Genomic DNA, 20,157 nt, shown 5'->3' with positions numbered 1-20,157 from the left:
CCTTGACTAGGCACCGAGAGTTTTTTAAATTAATAACGTGCCCTGGAGAAGGGGTACATCTGTACTAAAGCATGTCTCTTCCTGAGCACACGTTCTTCTGAGTTCTGTTTGTATTCCTGCTCCTACTGATAAATCTGTCAGACAAAGCCATTTGGAAGTGAAATGTTCCAAGACTCAGTGGTGCTTTCGGACAGTCCGTATTTTCCACCATGGCCTGGTTGCTTATTGGGAGTCATAACACAAATGTCGCGGACATCAGATATCTGTGGAGGAAATTATTTAGCCTCTCTCTTGATTCCAAAAGCTTGCAGGCAGGCAGGCAGGGTGGTTGTGGTTTAGGTATTCATCTAAAGCTTTTTCAGCCCCTTCTTGGGCAATCTTTTGCAAGCCACATGCCATTGGTGGCTGGGGCCAGAGGCAAAAAGGGGCAGAGCAATAATGCAAAATTTACCTGTGTACAGTGGGCACCTTTGTACACTTGCACAACTCTCTTTGACCTTCAGGCAACCGAGAGTCATGATCAGGGTTTAAGGAGTCATTCCAGGCAGACAAAAGCAGTCTAGGATAAGGTTACCGGATTTTTTTCAAAGAATCCGGGGACACTTTTTTTAAAAGAGAAAAAAAAGTAATTTTTTTTTAAAATAAGAAGTAATGTCTACTCTTCTGGGTCTCCTCTGTCACACGGCCTTCCTCTGGGCCCCAACCCGATCTCTTGGAGTGCTATCTGCCATGGAGTAGGCTTGGGTCGGGTCAGGCCTGGGCTCGGCCACGTGTCCTTGCCCTCCTGGTGCTTTCCTACCTCTCTTCCTCAGCTGCGGTAGTGACTTCAGCAGCGCGGCAAGGTTGGGGCTCCCCTTTTTTTTCTCCTACCTCTTTCTCTTCCTTCTCCTTTCCTCCTCCTCCCTGCGCCGGCTCTGGGGTTTTTACAGGCCCTTGAGCACCGCTGGGCAGTTGGCCAGGTGGCTGATTTGGGTCATGGGGGGTCAGCGGTTCCCCCAGTTGACGTGCCGGACATCCCCAGTTCCCCCTTGGGGGCAGCGGCAGTCTCAGCAGCCCAGAGCCAGCCTGGTAGTGCGGTTGGCTCTGGCTGGCTTCAGGAGCTGCTCACTGCTGTGGCACCCGCCATTTTGCCTTGCCGGAAGTCCCCATATGATGTGTTTTGTGCCGTTGAACCAATCCCTACTAAGAAATCTACAACACTTAAAATATAAATCCGGCGGCGTTAAATGAAATCCAGGGATGGATTTTGTCTGGGGACAGATTTGTAAATCCAGGGACTGTCCCTGGGAAACGGGGACATCTAGTCTGGGAGGGAGTGTCAGGGGTGAGGGTCAGACAAAGGGTTAGAAAGTCAGACAAAGAGATTTGGAAGGCTGCATTTGACCTCTGGGCCTGAGATTCGCCACCTCTGTTCTAAATTTTACAATACATTAAAAACCACCACCACCAAGCAAAACACCACACTGGTAACGGGTATGAATTTCAGAGCTTTTGTTGTGTTAGACACGTAACTGGAGCGATATATTCCATTTCTCTCCCTGCCCCCTGTTTTCTTCCGCAGCTGAACTTCGGCAAGCCATTGTGGCCATGATGAATAGGAAGCATGAACTGGAAGAGCAGAGCAGGTAACCAGAGTGCAGTGCCTTGGTCAACCTCCTGCTAAGATGCTATATCCACAGCATTAGGACGGGAGGCGTTTTCCTGGATTGCATTTGCATGTGACGGGGTCAAGAGGATGCTGCCCCACCAGACTTCTGCCTTTGCAGCCCACTAATTTTGCCTCCATGCTAGTGCACATATTGGTCCTGTGTTTGGTGCCAGTGTGAAGGGAGCCCTGTGCACTTAGTGGTGTGCAAGGGCTCCTCTGGTGATCAGGAACCCTGAGTGAAACACACCTGTACAGGTTTGGGGTCCTTGTGTCCCTCTGCTAAACCAAAAAGCAGTAAGGAATGGTGGGGGAAACGTGAAATGAGTCATCACTAGAGGTATGCATCTTGAATAATTGTTGCTGAACGTTCATACCATTTGATGTTTCCTAATAATCTGTTTCAAGCCCCATTCATTTGCATATGAATAAAACAGTAATTCTGGATGAGCCAACATTTTTATGTTTTTAGATAGCGCATGCATGTGCTGCAGACAGCACCGTCCCAGTAGAGGCATTCCCTCCTGTACGATGACACCTTTTGAATAGATTCGTCAAGACGTTGCCTCCCGAGTCACAACCCATTGTTATACGCAGATGCTCAAGACGCTGTAGGTGAATGAAGGGCTCTGAATTGTAGGGAAATTATACATGCCTAGTTGTGGCAAGCCAAAGATACGTGCAGCACACATGAGAGCTCTGTTCCCTTTACGGCAGAAGTGTTGGGAAACCTGTGGCCCTCCAGATCAGGCACCCCCAAACTTGGCTCTCCAGATGTTTTGGCCGGTAGTCAAGAACGATGGGCCTGGGTACCCAGAGGTCCACAGGCTTCTGTCCCTGGAGGGCTGATGGACCATTCCTGGAGGAAACTGGGCTGCTAATTTGTAACAGCTGGCCTTGACATCAAAGGGGAAGAGAAATTCTCAGGCAGGCACCCCCCCCCCCGAAGCAGGAGAGGAGCAGCAGCCAGGTCAACTGCAAAGCAGGTGAAACTTGTGTTACCATCTTCCTGCTTTGCTACGGCTCCCCCCTGAAGGGAGAGGAGACCTCTGGACCATCCCTGAAGGACCATTACACACCATTGATTTGTAACAGCTGGCCTTCACACCAGACTTCTGGGTGGGGAGCTTAAAGGGGGGGGGATTGTCGGTTTGATATGAATGATATTTGGATTAGGATGAGGTTGAGGTTTTGTTTATTTGCTAGTTAGTGGGCTTGCTGATCAGAAGGTCGGTGGTCCGAATCCCCACGACGGGGTGAGCTCCTGTTGCTCGGTCCCTGCTCCTGCCAACCTAGCAGTTCAAAAGCATGCCAAAAAAGTGCAAGTAGATAAATAGGTACCGCTCTGGCGGGAAGATAAACGACGTTTCCGTGTGCTGCCCTGGTTCGCCAGAAGCGGCTTAGTTATGCTGGCCACATGACCCGGAAGCTGTACGCCGACTCCCTCGGCCAATAAAACAAGATAAATGCCGCAACCCCAGAGTCGGCCACGACTGGACCTAATGGACAGGGGTCCCTTTACCTTATACAGCTAGTATATCCCCACCACCCCCTGGATGTTATGTTCTATGAAATGCTAATGTATTGTGTAATTTCCCCCACCATTTCCCCCTAGGCTATAATGTATTGTATTTCTCTTCTTCTGTAAGTCACTTGGAGACCTTCAGGCGACGGGCGACGAATAAGTTTAATGAATGAACGAATAAGTTTAATGAATGAATGAAGTTTAATGCCTGCCTTGACAAGTGTGATGCCATGATGGACGGTTCTGTGTCCATAACACTGTGCCCTTTCCCCCCTCAGTTCCTTGCGGAACCTCCTCGACGGAGAGATGGAGCATTCTGCGGGGCTTCGGCAAGAAGTCGACAACCTGAAGAAGAAAGTTTCTGAGCAGGAAGAGCGCTACACCGTGAAGATCCAGGCCTTAGCAAGGTAGGGAAGTGTGGGCGATGTGGCTTCCCTGGGTCTGGTGGTAGGTAGCCTGGTGCTAGGGAAGCTTGCCTTTCCTTGGAGATGCTCCTCCACCCAAGACCTGTCTGGAGAACACCTAGGCTACCAACCTGTGGCTGGGAAGTGACTGTGTATGAGCAAACTGCCAGTTATCTTCCTTTATTATGCAAAGGGAACAAACCCCCAAAATGCCCACTACCTCGGGTTACATACGCTTCGGGTTACAGACGCTTCAGGTTAGAGACTCCGCTAACCCAGAAATAGTGCTTCATGTTAAGAACTTTGCTTCAGGGTGAGAACAGAAATCATGCTCTGGCAGCGCGGCGGCAGCAGGAGGCCGCATTAGCTAAAGTGGTGCTTCAGGTTAAGAACAGTTTCAGGTTAAGAACAGACCTCCGGAACGAAGTAAGTACTTAACCCGAGGTTAAGTACTTAACCCGACAATCTGCAGAGAAATGTACGTGGTGTTTGTACGTGCAGCAAAGCTGTTGCCACCATATGAGATTCCAGCTAAAGCTGACCAGACCAAAGGAGCACCTCATGTGAGTTTGAACTAGGGCACATTCTTGTGATTAGATGCTCATTTGTATCCATTTCCACAAGTGTGGTGATGTGGCGGGAGAAAAGAACGCACCATTTTTTTAAAAAATAAGATACATATTTCTAGCCAATCAGGTGCTCATGCCTTTCTCATGCCTCACTGCAGGACTAGTTTTCATTCAGTAGTAACGCTGGGGTTACACCACGTACATTTCTCTGCAGATTGTCATTTTAGGATTAAACAAAGTGCATCATTAGCACTATTAAGTATAAATCCAAAGTGAAAATATGATAGCGAGTCCCATGTTGCAGCTCAGGAATCGGGAGGTGGGACTTGGGTCTAGACCAGCTGAAGACCACTGGGGTGGAGGGTTGAGATCTAAGGACAACCCAGAAGCTACCAACTTGGTTTGCTCAACCTAGAACGGCAAAGTTTTTGTGGCTTGGGCCGGTTCACGGTCCCACAGACGCCACGGTGGGCCGGAGTGCGTGCGCGCAAACGCTATTTCTGGCACTTCTTCTGGTGTGGAGGAGGCGTGTGCAGCTTCCCATTGGCTGCAGGTGCTTGCTGCAACCCACTGGTTGAAGACCTATGTTCTATCCTTCAGAGCGCAGCCTTTGCCTTTATTTCAGAGTTCCGATTTTGAGTGCTGTACACAGGTGTGACAGCACCCAATGAAGGATGCTTTTTGCAAAGGGAGCTGCAACCAGCCCTATCACTGTCAATGTCCCCTTCCTTTAGGGACCTTGCTTCTGGGTGCAGGGATCAAATGTTGTCTTGGGTACTGGAAATAGAAACTCCACAAAAGGAATCTGATATCTCCTCTTAGCTTGTTGCACTTTAATTTGTTTACTGCTGTGTCTGTATCCCACCAAGGAGCTCTAGGGTGTGGTACGTGGTTCTTCCTCTCCCCATTTTTATCCTCACGACAACCCTGTGAGGTAGTTTAGACTGAGAGTGGCCCAAGAGTGAGCTTTATGGCTGAATTGAGAATTTGAACCCTGGTTCCTAAGGTTCTAGTCCAGCATGTGCATTTTCTCTCTCTTCTGGAATAGGTCAACCCAATTCGTAAGCTCTGTGTCTTGCAAACTCTTTCCCAATATGTTATTCCAATCTCTTTCTTTCTTTTCTTTTTTCCTTTTTAAAAAAGAGTGAATAGATTTTCTTAACAACACTGAGTTTTGTGCTATTTAGGGATGATGGATTATGTTTGAATGATGAGTAAGCAACTCAATAGATTTTGTTAAACTGGTTTCCTGTGCTTTTTTCTTTCTCTGCTTGGTGTTGTTGTCTTGTTGATGCTCCAGTGCTCCATAATGCAACTCTGCTGTTTTTGATTTTGAAATTGGTTCCAAAAACCTGTCACCGTTCACCTTTTGCTGATTGATACATGCGGTAGTAACTCCATCTGTAGTCATTTCTACTGGAGTCTTCCTAGGTTGATTGCGGAACACAGGCGTGTTTTAACATTTCTCAGAAAGTTTGCGATATCGCTCAGTGTTAATACAAATAGGTCAGCTGTCAGCCTCAATGCAGCAACAAATATATCTAAGCCTTTGCTGCAAAATTTCGAATAACAAAGAGAGACTCGAGTATCACACTTCTCAAAAGTATCTTGAATATCGGCTGTTGTAGCGTATAAACAAGAGAGTCCTTTAGGTTGAAATTATGGGTCTCTCCACCCCCTGGAACAGTCTTTCTGTCCTAATTCCAAGCTGAGTCAACAGTCCTGTATGTCATCTGTTGAAGCACTTAAGTAGGGATTGTGATGTCAGGTGACAACTTCAAAGTGGGCTGTTCTCAGCACCAATCAGCTGATCGTTGCTGGGTGCACACACCTTCAAAGGAGCTCGCTATAAGTACTGATCAGCTGACCAGTGGTTCCAGGAACCCCCTTTTGAAGTCCATTTGTAGGTGCAATGTGAATCCAAGCAACACCTGCAAACAAAAAACTTCATTGGGGTTGAGGAGCCAAATTAGTCTGGTGGGCCAGATCTTTACCTTCTCCCACCCCTGCAAGCCAGCTTTCCCAGGTGGGTGGGGCCATGCATCTGCCAATCATCTGATGTCAGGTGACTGATAGGTGGACAGTCCCACTCACCTCTCAGAGTTGAGCTGCCCATGTAGGGGTCGGCTTCTGCTCCGCCAGCATGCTTCCTGCAGGGAACGCATTGGCAAAGCATCGTCCTGCAGGATTGAACCTTCTGCTCACCAACTGATGTCACCCAGTGGCAACAACTGATGGACGGGTGGGTGTCATTCTTTGGGCCAGCTGGGACCCCCAGAGAACCAGGGTTGCCCCATGGGACAGAGGTTCCCCACCCTGGGCTCGATGGACCAGTGGATTGACTTGGTATAAGGCATCTTCCTATGTTCAGCTGAGAAGAGTGCTTGTTCTGGGGATGTGGTTACTCTTTGGACAGCTAGCATGGACTTGTTAGAATTCCTGCTCCATGTTTGCAGTCATGGGATTGTTGTCTGTCACATGACGGTATATGTTTTGACTCCACAGAGTGGGAAGTGACGAAGACAGGATGTTTGTGTTACTGTGTTCCGTGAAGTGGGACTACAGTGGTACCTCAGGTTAAGTACTTAATTGGTTCCGGAGGTCCGTACTTAACCTGAAACTGTTCTTAACCTGAAGCACCACTTTAGCTAATGGGGCCTCCTCCTGTTGCTGCGCCACCGGAGCACAATTTCTGTTCTCATCCTGAAGCAAAGTTCTTAACCTGAGGTACTATTTCTGGGTTAGTGGAGTCTGTAACCTGAAGCGTATGTAACCTGAAGCGTATGTAACCCGAGGTACCACTGTATTGTCCTTTGTTCTTTTTCTCTTTGCTGTCTGATGCTCGAGAGAGAGGGAGCCATGTTGCAGTGCTCCGTGTGTGTTTATATGTAAATAAAGCAAATTAGCCAAAATGCTGAGTTGCTGAGGTCTGTTACGCATGATGGGCAAACTCTGTGGATCCCTAAGTGTGCCGGTGTCGGTTGGCATCGGTCACTGTGATGTTTGGGCTGAAGAAAGCTTTTGAAGCTCCCGAACGATTGACCAGGAGGGAGGGAACATGCCAGCCAGGTATGTGTCTCTGCCAGGGTCCTACTCGACTGTAGGCTGAACTCCTGACAGGACTGTGGGGATGCTGTCAGTACCCTGGAGTAGACTTCATAAATCCTTCAACTAAGACTGTTCAGCTTCCTGGCTTGTCTCTTTAGGAAACGGAGTGGATGGCAATGGAAAGTAGCAAAAATTAGCTACTGACTAAGCTTAGATTCTTGGTATGAAAAGCTGAAGCTCTGAACGTGCCTTTTGCTCAGCTCTTCTTTCGGCGGTAGACTAAGCAGAGTGGATTTGCCCGAGTAACTCTACATATTAGTTGGCCAGAACTGGTTTTGAATTTGCATTCAAGGTGTCTGAAATCTTCCAAATGAAAGGGCATTCGTAATCATGCCATGTTTGTCAAAATAGATGCGCAATTTTCCCAAGCTCTTGCTGCTGTGTTTGTCTTATCTTTAAAATAAAATAAAATAAAATCTCATAAGTTATCATTTGGAAGTACGCGGAATGGGGCTGGAATCAACCGTTTATCCCCAAGAACCGTGCAATTTTATTTGACAGCCAATCATAAGATCTCTCTCTCTGTCTGTGTGTGTGTGCGCGCACGCATTTGTTTCCTTTTCCTTTGAGCTTTCACCAGGGCAGCAATTCTGCGAGGCAAGTAAGTGGGGAGGAAGTGCAATGTCATAGTCTCCCTATCTAAATTCTTTGCCAAAGAGATGGTGATGGCTTAAATTGCTTTCGGAACAGAATTAAAACAAATTTCCAGAGAAGAGGCTTGCTGGCAGCTGTTGGCTATGGAACTTCTTATGTTCTGAGCAGAGGAACCAAGGAGGTGGCTTGTGAGATTCCCATCCCTGGAGACAGAAGCTACCGTAGAGGAACCTTTAGGTTCTAGTCGTACAGGGGCTGCTGCTCTACCCTGATTAATCTTGGTGAATGCTCCTTGGTGAATATATCCTCAGTGTGTGGCATTCAGGCTCTGTTATCAGTTTCTACATTTTGTGTGATAGTTTTGTTCATGTTTTGGTATCTATAAAATTTAGTTCGCCTTCTGTAAAATCACCAGAAATTGTGTGTGTGTGTATGAGAGAGATTCTGACTAAACATTAAAAATAACTTTCTGACAGTACGAGCTATTTGACAGTGAAGCAGACTGTGGTGGACTCTCCTTCATTGGATAAATAAAGGTTTGATGGCCACCTGTCACGGAGTCATTAGCTGTGATTCCTGCACTGCAGTGGGTTGGAGTAGATGAACCTTGGTTTTCCTCCCAACTCTATAATTCTATTATTTCAAGTAACAAGTATTAACAATAAGAGCACAATATATAGAAGCATGTCAATTCAGAATGCCATTAAGAAGATCAGTCATCAAAGCCAAGAGCAAAAAAGGAAGGAAGGAAGGAAGGAAGAAAATAGAAGGAGAAGGAGTCAAGAAGGGAAAGGGAAGAGAGAAAATAAACTCTGGCAGAGCTGTGCTATGGTTCAGTGATCCTGGCTTGTTTACACTACAGTGGAACCTCGGTTGTCGGGCATAACCCGTTCTGGAAGACCGTTCGACTTCCGAAACATTCAACAACCGAGGCGCAATTGCTGGTCGGCAAAATCCATTGAAAAAATAGAGAAATGCACCTCAGAAGCCATTCGACTTTCGAAGCGCCTTCAGAAACAAAAGCATTCACTTCTGGGTTGTCGGCGTTCGAAAAGCCGAAATGTTCGACTTCCGAAGCATTCAACAACCAAGGTTCCACTGTATCTGAAATGGGGAAGTCTGGGTTAGGAAGAACTGAGACAAATAAAACCATGGTTCAGGTTCATGGCTAGTGAACTGAAAGTAAGCTAGAGATCCTTGTTTTGGGTGTGATGCAGAACTCTAGTTTTCACAAAACCCGTGGTCTAAGAGGGGAGGAACATGGGAGTGTTCATGATACTCCTCACAGGTCGATAAACCATAGTTTACCAGAGGAGGAATATTCATATCTGAGCTGGCTTGTAGTTCTTTAGCCTTTTATAAATTTGAACCTATGCTACTTCAAATCCATTTTGATTAAAAGCTTTGTTCATGGTTGAACTTTGATTTGTCAAAAGTCTTGTTCCCTCCCTTCCGCATTACAGAAAGAGCAAATTTGTTTCCAGGATGGCATATAGAAATAACATGTCCCACTGAGCAAACATCTGAAAAACGTAGTGTGTGTATGTGTGCAAAAGTTTCCTTTCCAAACCTGGCAGTAAAATGCAAGTGCCTGAAATTTATTAAAACATTTCATTAAGCATTTAGGGTGCTAAATAATTTACTTAGGGTTAGCTGAATAGCAGCTAAATTACATAACATGAATTCCGACACTTGTAAAGCATGAATTTCATCCTTGAGCTCCAATCCCTCCCAAATGTAGAAACAGGACATTTTATGTAAGATTGTAACCAATCAAGTTTTTCTTGGAGTAGACTCACTGAAATTAATATACCTAAGTTAGGCATGCTCACTAATTTCAGTAGGTTTACTCTATTAATAGCTGCAACCCATTATTTGTATATTAGCATGGGAAGACCTGTAATTGACATCTTGAAATATTGCCAGAGAGTTTTCAATAAGTGGGGGGGGGGGAACAAGATGGAATGTATCTAACTAATTCAAAGCAGGATAGGTGCAAAGTAATTTGTAAACGACAAAATTCTGTATCCAGCTGTGTCCAGAATTGCTGTGGTTGGCATCTACCCGTCTCGAGAGACAAGGGTGTGTGCCTCCAAGGGTGAAGTCGGACCGCTGCTTTGACAGCACTGAAGTGACCTTCCCAGGGCGCAAGTCTGGGCAGTGTGTTCTGGGCTGCCCAGAAGACAAGACCCCTCTCTCAGCCTCACTGGTCCATAGGAAAGCAGAGCAATAGGTTTGGGACCAGCGTGGCTGCAGGAGTTGATGGGAAAAGGCATGCAAGGCGCCATCCAACAGCCTTAAGGACTGCACTCTGGATTTGTATAGGGCTTACTCTTTTGCCTTTTCTCCTCCTGAAGATATCCCACAAGGCAGTGGGCGTTGAGGATCAGAGTTTTCCTTTTCCTAGATGGGCAACCTTCCCAGGTTGACGAGCCCCACCTGCCTCTCATTTTCCTCTACAGCATGTGCAGAAATTGCCTTCTTTGCCATGGGACCCACTATTGGTCTCGTCCACTCCATCTGCCGGAGCCTGTCTTCACATGCAGGAGAAGTCCCTAGAAACACTGAAATTAGTGCAGCAGCAATTTCTTTATCCTAATGCAAATTTATTGCCGCATTCAAACTTTCATAAAAGTAATTTTGATTGTTATTAAGGGCATATGCATATTCTACTAAATAAAAATTACTTCACCACTGAGTAGTTGCAAAGACATATCAACCTTTTGGGTTCTGTCCAGTCAGAAAACCATATTTGAGAGGGATTGTTTAGAGTACTACTCTCCCCCCCCCAACTCTTTTAGGAAGAGGCTGAAAATCCTTCTTATTTGTAAGCCATCCATTGCCAACTTATGTTAAAAAGCATGGGGGAGAACAACAGCCAACAACAACTACCAGACTTTTAGAAGACATCTGAAGGCAGCCCTGTTTAGGGAAGCTTTTAATGTTTGATGTATCATAGTATTTTAATATTCTTTTGGAAGCCGCCCAGAGTGGCTGGGGAAACCCAGCCAGATGGGCGGGGTATAAATAATAAATTATTATTATTATTATTATTATTATTATTATTATTATTATTATTATTATTATTATGCTACTCTAGTAAAAAACAAAAGTTTATGTTAGATAGATTTTATTTTATTTTCTAGCTCAATATGTCATAAGTTGGTGATCCATCAGTTCCAATTGCATCTGGCAAACTCTAGCTTTATGCTTTTGAACCTTCCATATCTGGCACTCAGAATCACGAGTCCCTGACCTAGACATGCAAGGGAAAAATGAAGCCAACACGATGTACTTTAAATCTGTAGTCATTTTTTGGCACTATAATCCCTCCCGCCCCAGAAGTGTCTGTAGATTATTAGGCATCACAAAGTCTGTGGTCACTATAAAGCACATAAAGCTAAAAGCAGTAAAAGCAATTAAAATATAAATATACTTTTCATGGGTAGATTATAACTTTGTTTTATAGAGCTTTTCAGAATTACAATAACTTTGTTTCATTACGTTTCTCAGAACTGCAATAAACGGAAAGCTATAATCTTCCTGTTAACCCTTCTCTCTCATTCTTTAAAGACTACAACTTGGTGAGTTTAGTTAAATTGTTTTCTCTCTCGTTCAGATTCAAGTGATATTCTGTAAAGATCAAGTGTGATGCTTGGTGTTTGGATTCTGCACACGGAAGCAGTAAGAGTAATATACAGCATAAAATGCCTTCGGGATCTTCATTAAAATTTCATCGTTGTGTAATGTATACTCTGTGGCCACACAGGAATTTGTACAGTTCTGGAGGAGGCTGAATTAAGCAAAGTTGCACTGACCAGAAATCTGACTTGACAGCTCTGTAATTATTAAAGAAAATATACTGGCCAAGTCATTTCCCAGTGAATTCTTAGGAGGTTTCTCCTGAAGGCTCCTTTGTAATGCCACTTTTATGTAGCACTCATTCCCCAAGTTGAGAAAATGTTCCCTTGATTTAACTAGCACTGTTCAAAAGAACAACAGCCAGTTCACCCATGCAAATGGAATGAACAGTTGTTGTTCGTCCATACTAAACAAAGCAGCTCGTTTCTTGGACATTGATAATAAAAACCACCATGGGTTTTCAAGGTGTAACAAGTTGGAACATTTCTGTACCCTTATCCAATACCCCCAAATCATTTTGTAGTGATTTATTAGCCGAAATGCCCCCTGTTTGGGGGAGTTATGGCAGGTAAGGAACAGAAGAAGAGTCTGCTGAAACAGGCTAGTGGCCCAAATAGTCCAGCATCCTGTTCTCACGGTGGCTAGTCTACAAGAAGCCCACAAGTTGGACCTGAGCAGAACAGCACTTTCCCCTCCTGCAGTTTCCAGTAGCGTTACTCCCTCTGGCAGTGGTTGTCAGGGAACTGACATCGGAGCGAGAGGCGAAGGGGAGGCTCCCAGATGATGCTGGCGAAGGACCCAGCAGCAGGGGGAGAAACAGCTCAGTAGAGGGGGAAGCCAAACAGCGCAACACCGGGGAAAAAGGGGGGCAGACGGGGGAAGTGGAGCGAGGGCTCCAGGACTCTTCACTGGACATCAGTGAGGAGAGCCCAGGTCCTCCGCTACCCACACCTTCCCTGCGCAGAAGACTCCCGCACAGTGAGAGGAGGAGGAGACTGGGTGTCAAACAACTTTTATGTTGGAAGAGGTTCAAGAAACGCCCACTGACGGATTCTGCCAGTCTCTGAGGCAGCCACGATGAGAAGGGGCTGCGCAGTCAGAAAGGTTTAACAAGGCAAATTAACCGAGAAAAGCACCAGTTTACGCATGAGTAACTCGTACCCATTACAGTGGTGTTTAAACATTGCTATCATGTGCCCATAGTTTGTACTTTCCAGAAACAATACATGATTCCCCTCCCCACAAACCTTTCTTGTGTGTGTGTGTGCGCACGCAGTTCTGAGAAACGTAATGGAACAAGGTTATTGTAATTCTGAAAAGCTCAATAAAACAAAGTTATAATCTACTCATGAAAAGTATATTTGAGTAAATGTAGTATATCTGAGAGGTAAAAATGCTGCCAAAGAAAAGAAAAGTGTACAGTGGTACCTCAGGTTAAGAACTTAATTCGTTCCGGAGGTCCGTTCTTAACCTGAAACTGTTCTTAACCTGAGGTACCACTTTAGCTAATGGGGCCTCCCGCTGCCGCCGCTTGATTTCTGTTCTCATCTTGAAGCAAAGTTCTTAACCTGAGGTACTATTTCTGGGTTAGCGGAGTCTGTAACCTGAAGCGTCTGTAACCCAAGGTACCACTGTATGTGGAAGAATGATATTTCAGTCTGCTACCCTCGACCAGTGTTTTCGGAAAATTGCCCCTAGTTGGGACAAAGAAAAACACCAAAACACCCCAGTAACAAAAAATGAGATTTCTTGGAATGTTTTTAGTGCCCTGGGCATTTTTTCATTGAAAGAAACGTGTTTATGCATATTTTGCTTGTTAATGCTAGTCATGGGGAGGGGAGGGGAGGAGAGGAGGTGAAAGTTCTGCTCCAGGCACCTTCTGATTCCCAAGAGGTTCCTCAGGCATTAGCCACATACTTTCAAGCTTAGCGTTATTAAAACAAAGAGAAGAGGAAGAAAGTTAAGAGCATGGGTAGGCAAACTAAGTCCTGGGGGCCAGATCTGGCCCAATCGCCTCCTAAATCCGGCCTGCGGACGGTCTGGGACTCAGCGTGTTTTTACATGAGTAGAATGTGTCCTTTTATTTAAAATGCATCTCTGGGTTATTTGTGGGGCATAGGAATTCGTTCATTTTTTCCCTTCCAAAATATAGTCTGGCCCCCCACAAGGTCAGAGAGAGACAGTGGACTGGCCCCTTGCTGAAAAAGTTTGCTGACCCCTGGTTTAAGAGGGTTAGGGTAGTTGCTTTCTATGGCCATTAGCCAAGGTGGCTGTATAGAAAATTTGGGTTCAGGAGCAAATTTCTTGGGAGAGGGATGTTGCCTTAATGGCCTGCTTTTGGGCTTCCTGGAGATGTCTGATTGCCCACTTTGGAAAGGAAGTGATGGACTTTTGTGCTGATTAAGGAGGGCTGCGTTTTTTATCCTTAAATATACACCTAGTATCAAACCCTGCGCTGTAGAGAATCCCAGCATCCATATCACCCTGGTTATGGAATGTTGTTGCTTTCCCTCTTACTCATGTATGTTCCTTTATTCTGTAATCTCACCCACAGTGGCACGCAAACACAAATACTGTGTGGTGTAGTGGTTAGAGTGTCGGATTAGGACCTGGGAGAGCGAGGTTCAAATCCATGAAGCTCACTGGGTGGCCTTGAGCCCAGTCGCGCTCTCTCACCCTAACCTACCTCACAGGGCTGTTGTGAGGATGAAATGGACAGAACTGTGCATGCTACTTGGAACTCTACTTGGAGGCAAAGCAGAATATAAATGCAGTAGTACATAATAAATCCAGTAGTAACAATATAGTGAATCAACTCCCCATCTCTTTGCGCTTGCATGTCTCTGAAGCCACCATCAATTAGTGCAGAGCAGGGCTAGCCACCATGGTACTCTCCAGATGTTGCTGGACCACAGCTCCCTTGGTCCTTGACTATTGATCATGTTGGCTGGGACTGATGGGAGTTTTAGTCCAGCAGCATCTGAAGGGCACCATCTTGACTATTGGTGGAGTAGACATTGCTGGTTTAGATGGACCAACAGCTTGGCTTTGGCATAGGGCAGCTTTATTGGTTGATTTGCACAGCTGCCTCTTAGCTGCAACATCCATCCAGTCACATGAAGAAGAGCAATATTATTTGTTGCTGTTCTTGTATTTGCAGAGAAAACGAGGTGCTAAAAGTACAGCTGAAGAAGTATGTAGGAGCTGTCCAGATGCTGAAGAGAGAAGGTCAGGCTGTGGAAGGTGAGTGTGGAAAAAACAGCCGCTTGTGGCATTATTGACAGTGCTTCTCTTTGCTGGTACGAAATGCATTGCTAATGAATCATTGCCAAAATACAGTTTTGAAAAATACAAGATGCTCCCCATTGGTTAGTATGGAACATTTTAATCCTGTAATTTCACACGACAAGGGAGGCTATTATCGTTCTACTATTTTTCGGTAAGTCTTGACAAAAGAGCAATTGATGGCTTATGCTCGCCAGTCCTGTGCATGTTGTGCAGGGGTGATAAGACAGCTTGCTTTTGTCTCTGTATTATTTGTGGCAATTGTGGTTGGTGTTTCTTTTAGATCCATAAAGGAACCAAGGCCCTTTCTCCAACGGATGACAATAAGTCCTGCTTCTGCCTTAAGAGGTTTCTGTTTCTAGGGCAAAGTTGAGGAATGATTCCTTTATAGCGCATTCCCTTTTTGTGCCCCCCTCTTTTCTTTTAAACACTCCTTTGTGATCGCTTGGAAACTATTTAAGATTTACAGAGAATTGTGGCTGTATCCTCAGTTCTGGGCTAATGCACAGCTTGCGCAAGTGTTTGTTTAGGCACTGTAGGCTGGATACAGATTTAGTGACCCACACTGGCACAATTCTACATTTTTTTGTGCAAAGTCCTTCCATCCCACTTTTTCTGATTTTTTCATTCCCCCCCCCCCCCGGCAGCCTATTCTGACACATTCCACATTCATGAGGAACCCCTGATTCTCTGGAGAGTCTTTTTGGAGGATGCAAGACTGCAGTGAGGAGAAGGGGACAGAAAAGCCCCATTGGGTGAATAGATTTTTGCTCTCTCAACTCTAGATCCAATCTTAGGAGTGGCCACCCAGGTTTTTGGCTGGGCCCAGAAGATCAGAACATGTTACTCCAGACTTTCAGAGTGCTGATGGGAACCTACACAAATCCTTCAGCAACTAAGGCCCAGGGGCCGGATCCGGCCCAGTCACCTTCTAAATCCAGCCCGCAGACGGTCCCGGAATCAGCCTGTTTTTACATGAGTAGAATATGTCCTTTTATTTAAAATGCATCTCTGGGTTATTTGTGGGGCATAGGAATTCATTCACCCCCGCCAAAAAAATATAATCCAGCCCCCCACAAGGTCTGAGGGGCAGTGGACTGGCCCCCTGCTGAAAACGTTTGCTGACCCCTGTCCTTCAGGATTCATCTGAGGCCCTTCTCATGGAGTTCCTCTGAAGAAAAAGAAGAGTTTGGATTTTATATCCCGCTTTATCACTACCCAAAGGAGTCTCAAAGCGGCTAACATTCTCCTTTCCCTTCCTCCCCCATAACAAACACTCTGTGAGGTGAGTGGGGCTGAGAGACTTCAGAGAAGTGTGACTGGCCCAAGGTCACCCAGCAGCTGCATGTGGAGGAGCGGAGACGCGAACCCGGTTCTCCAGATTACGAGATTACCGCTCTTAGCCACTACACCACACTGGCTCTCTGAGGGAGGTTCAGAGGCTGGCAGGAAGGGAGAGGACCATTTTTGGTTGTAGCTCCCCAGCTGTGGAATGTTCTCAGTGAAGCATGCCAGAAAAAAACATGTCTCAGCTAAGCCACCTGACATTATAGGAAGATGTGTTGAGATGCCTCTCATTGAGGAAAGATGAGGATGAGGAGAAGGTTTCCCCCAGACCTGCACACTTCATGCCTCATACTGGGGAGAGGAGCACCAGGAGGACCTTGTCTCCTGATCTTACAGCATGGGCAAATCAATGCTGAAGATGCCTATTGGAGGCCTACATACAGGACCTGGGTACAAAAGCACTTCCCACACGTAGGATTCCCAGCAACCCCTCATACTGCCTCTGACAGTGGTGGTAGGACAAAGCCATTATGTCCAGTAGCTATTAAGAATCCTAGGCATGGAAACCAGCAGAGAAGTGTCTTCTTTCAGGCTGCTGGGTTGGATCCAAAGCACCATATTTTTCACTCTATAAGACGCACCAGACCACAAGACGCACCTAGTTTTTTGAGGAGGAAAACAAGAAAAAAAAATATTCTGAATCTCAGAAGCCAGAACAGCAAGAGGGATCGCTGTGCAGTGAAAGCAGCAATCCCTCTTGCTGTTCTGGCTTCTGGGATAGCTGCACAGCCTGCATTCACTCCATAAAACGCACACACATTTCCCCTTACTTTTTAGGAGGGAAAAAGTGAGTCTTATAGAGCAAAAAATACGGTAAATTTGTTTTTGTTTTTTTAAATATCTCATTGAGTTGGGACAAGCTAGCTGTGACTTTGGTTTCGGCCCATTAAAATCTGTCCCCTTGACACATTTTGATTTTCAGTAAAATGTGTTCTTCCCACTCCTCAGGTTTATTTTTATTCTGGAAGTAAATTGGCTGGAAGTGAGGGCTGGGTTTTTTTGCTGTATAGAATGACTGGCTGAAAAGAGAGAACTAGTACTTTTTAAACGCGCGCGCGCGCACACACACACACACACACACACAGGCACTTTCGTTGGAGAAAATTAAATCTCTTGACAGGCGGTAAAAAGCCTTTTAGTACTTTTCTAGTGCTTTAAACTGCGGAAATAAGTTTTCCATTGGTATTCACAGCTTGAGCACTTATGGATTGAGGGTTCTCTAAGCTCCTGGAGGAATTAAGTAACTTAATTCCTGTTTGTAAAACAATTTAAATCAATATAGCTATGTGATTCTTCTTGCAAGTATCATGGCCTGATTTTTTAATAAGAAATACGTAGACATAAATTCATGAATTTTCCTTGTAAGTGCACTCATCTATGCTCCCATTAGCCCCCACAAACTTCCTACAATAAACACTTTTTCCTGGAAAATCATATTTGGTTTTTTTGACTGAAAGTTTAAAGATTAGAGGATAAAATGTTTCAGCAGTTTATGTATTGCCATCATTAGTCTCTCACATAATTTATTATTATACAGCCACATTTATAGCCCTGCATTAAGCGTGAGTTGGCTGAATCACATTCTGCTGTTATAATGAGAAATTGAGGCGTGAGGAATAGGTTCTACTGCTTATGGTTAGAAAATAATTCATCAGACTGATTTGAAATTTGGCAGTGTACAATGTGTAAATCTGAGAATGGCCCATGCTGAATTTGGGATCAAAAGGATAAGAAATTGGCTATGCTTAATTCCAAGTAAAGACATTTTTAATTTTCTTATATTTATCTCACCACCTTTCTTACTTCCTTTTAACATTTGTATTCCATCTTTCATCCAAGGAGGTCACGGGGGTGTGCAGTATTCTCCTGCTCCTCAATTAACCCCCACAACAACCCTATTGAGAGGCAGTTAGGCTGAGAACCCTGGGCTCCCAGATCCTAGACCAGGGGTCAGCAAACTTTTTCAGCAGGGGGCCGGTCCACTGTCCCTCAGACCTTGTGGGGGGCCGGACTATATTTTGGGGAAAAAATAAAAATGAACGAATTCCTATGCCCCACAAATAACCCAGAGATGCATTTTAAATAAAAGGGCACATTCTACTCATGTAAAAACACGCAGATTCCTGGACTGTCCGTGGGCCAGATTTAGAAGGCAATTGGGCCGGATAATAATAACAATAATAATAATTTATTATTTGTACCCCGCCCATCTGGCTGGGTTTCCCCAGCCACTCTGGGCGGCTTCCATAGAAACCAAAAAAAACACTAAAATATCATACATTAAAAACTTCCCTGAACAGGGCTGCCTTAAGATGTCTTCTGAATGTCAGGTAGTTGTTTATCATTTTGACATCTGATGGGAGGGCGTTCCACAGGGCGGGCGCCACTACCGAAAAGGCCCTCTGCCTGGTTCCCTGTAGCTTTGCTTCTCGCAGTGAGGGAACCGCCAGAAGGCCCTCGGCGCTGGACCTCAGCGTCCGGGCAGAACGATGGGGGTGGAGACGCTCCTTCAGGTATACTGGGCCGAGGCCGTTTAAGGCTTTAAAGGTCAACAACAGCACTTTGAATTGTGCTCGGAAACGTACTGGGAGCCAATGTAGGTCTTTCAAGACCGGTGTTATGTGGTCTCGGCGGCTGCCCACAGTCACCAGTCTAGCTGCCGCATTCTGGATTAGCTGTAGTTTCTGAGTCACCTTCAAAGGTAGCCCCACGTAGAGCTCATTGCAGTAGTCCAAGCGGGAGATAACTAGAGCATGCACCACTCTGGCGAGACAGTCCGTGGGCAGGTAGGGTCTCAGCCTGCGTACCAGGTGGAGTTGGTAGACAGCTGCCCTGGATACAGAATTAACCTGCGCCTCCATGGACAGCTGTGAGTCCAAAATGACTCCCAGGCTACGCACCTGGTCCTTCAGGGGCACAGTTACCCCATTCAGGACCAGGGAGTCCTCCACACCAGCCCGCCCCCTGTCCCCCAAGAACAGTACTTCTGTCTTGTCAGGATTCAACCTCAATCCATTAGCCGCCATCCATCCTCCAACCGCCTCCAGGCACTCACACAGGACCTTCACCGCCTTCACAGGTTCTGATTTAAAAGGGATCCGGCCCCTGGGCCTTAGTTTGCCTACCCATGTCCTAGACCCACACTCAAACTGCTGCACCACACTTGCTGTCTTCCATCATGGAACCTAAAGGGGTCTTCCATCGCAGTACTATATTTAGAACTGCTTAGCTGCAGCAAGGTGATGGATGGTCTTGTGTGTCTTCAGATGTTAAGGCTGAATAACCCCTTTGCCTACTAGCACAGTCAGCTCTTCAAGGCTGAGGCCTGGTCTGTGAGAATCTTACTTAGAAATAGCAAGCATTTTCATGCAACTTATACTTCCTGAGGCTAAGACTGGCCAGAAACCACCGCCTAGCTACAAAATCTATTGACTAACTTGACCAGAAAAATGCCTTTTTAATAGCGGCTATAAGCATGCTACAGGGACGCAGGTGGAGCTGTGGGTTAAACCACAGAGCCTAGGACTTGCCGATCAGAAGGTCGGCGGTTCGAATCCCCGCGATGGGGTGAGCTCCCATTGCTCGGTCCCTGCTCCTGCCAACCTAGCAGTTCAAAAGCACGTCAACATGCAAGTAGATAAATAGGTACCGCTGTGGCGGGAAGGTAAACGGCGTTTCCGTGCGCTGCTCTGGTTCGCTAGAAACGGCTTAGTCATGTTGGCCACATGACCCGGAAGCTGTACACCGGCTCCTTCGGCCAATAAAGGGAGATGAGCACCGCAACCCCAGAGTTGGCCACGACTGGACCTAATTGTCAGGGGTCCCTTTACCTTTTTACAAGCACGCTACACAATTAATGAGTAAAAGCACATACCAGAGCTAACAAAGCAAGGCATATCCCCAAACATACAGTATAAATGGGAGAAATCTTTCTGGGGAAACTGTCCCAGCAAAGTCATTCAGTTTGTTGAAAGCAAGCCATTCTCAGCACAACGCGTTAAATCATTCCTAGGATTTCAGATTATGGATAGTAAATAT

At 45.8% G+C, this 20,157-nt stretch overlaps 1 protein-coding gene across 4 annotated transcripts in view; it reads left to right on the top strand.

Annotated features, from left to right (window-relative positions):
• SNX29 (sorting nexin 29) overlaps positions 1 to 20,157 on the top strand; it is a 238,673-nt gene that overhangs the window by 38,728 nt on the left and 179,788 nt on the right. For all 4 annotated transcript variants that reach the window (XM_081169473.1, XM_081169470.1, XM_081169471.1 and 1 more), the window contains 3 exons: positions 1,562 to 1,625; positions 3,449 to 3,577; positions 14,648 to 14,730. In XM_081169473.1, the coding sequence (XP_081025599.1) occupies positions 1,562 to 1,625; positions 3,449 to 3,577; positions 14,648 to 14,730 (276 nt within the window). The remainder of the gene's footprint in view (positions 1 to 1,561; positions 1,626 to 3,448; positions 3,578 to 14,647; positions 14,731 to 20,157) is intronic.

The sequence above is a fragment of the Podarcis bocagei genome (assembly GCF_964188305.1).
Source record: "Podarcis bocagei genome assembly, chromosome: 14".
NCBI lineage: Eukaryota > Metazoa > Chordata > Lepidosauria > Squamata > Lacertidae > Podarcis > Podarcis bocagei.
This window is presented reverse-complemented; position numbering and strand designations above follow the sequence as displayed.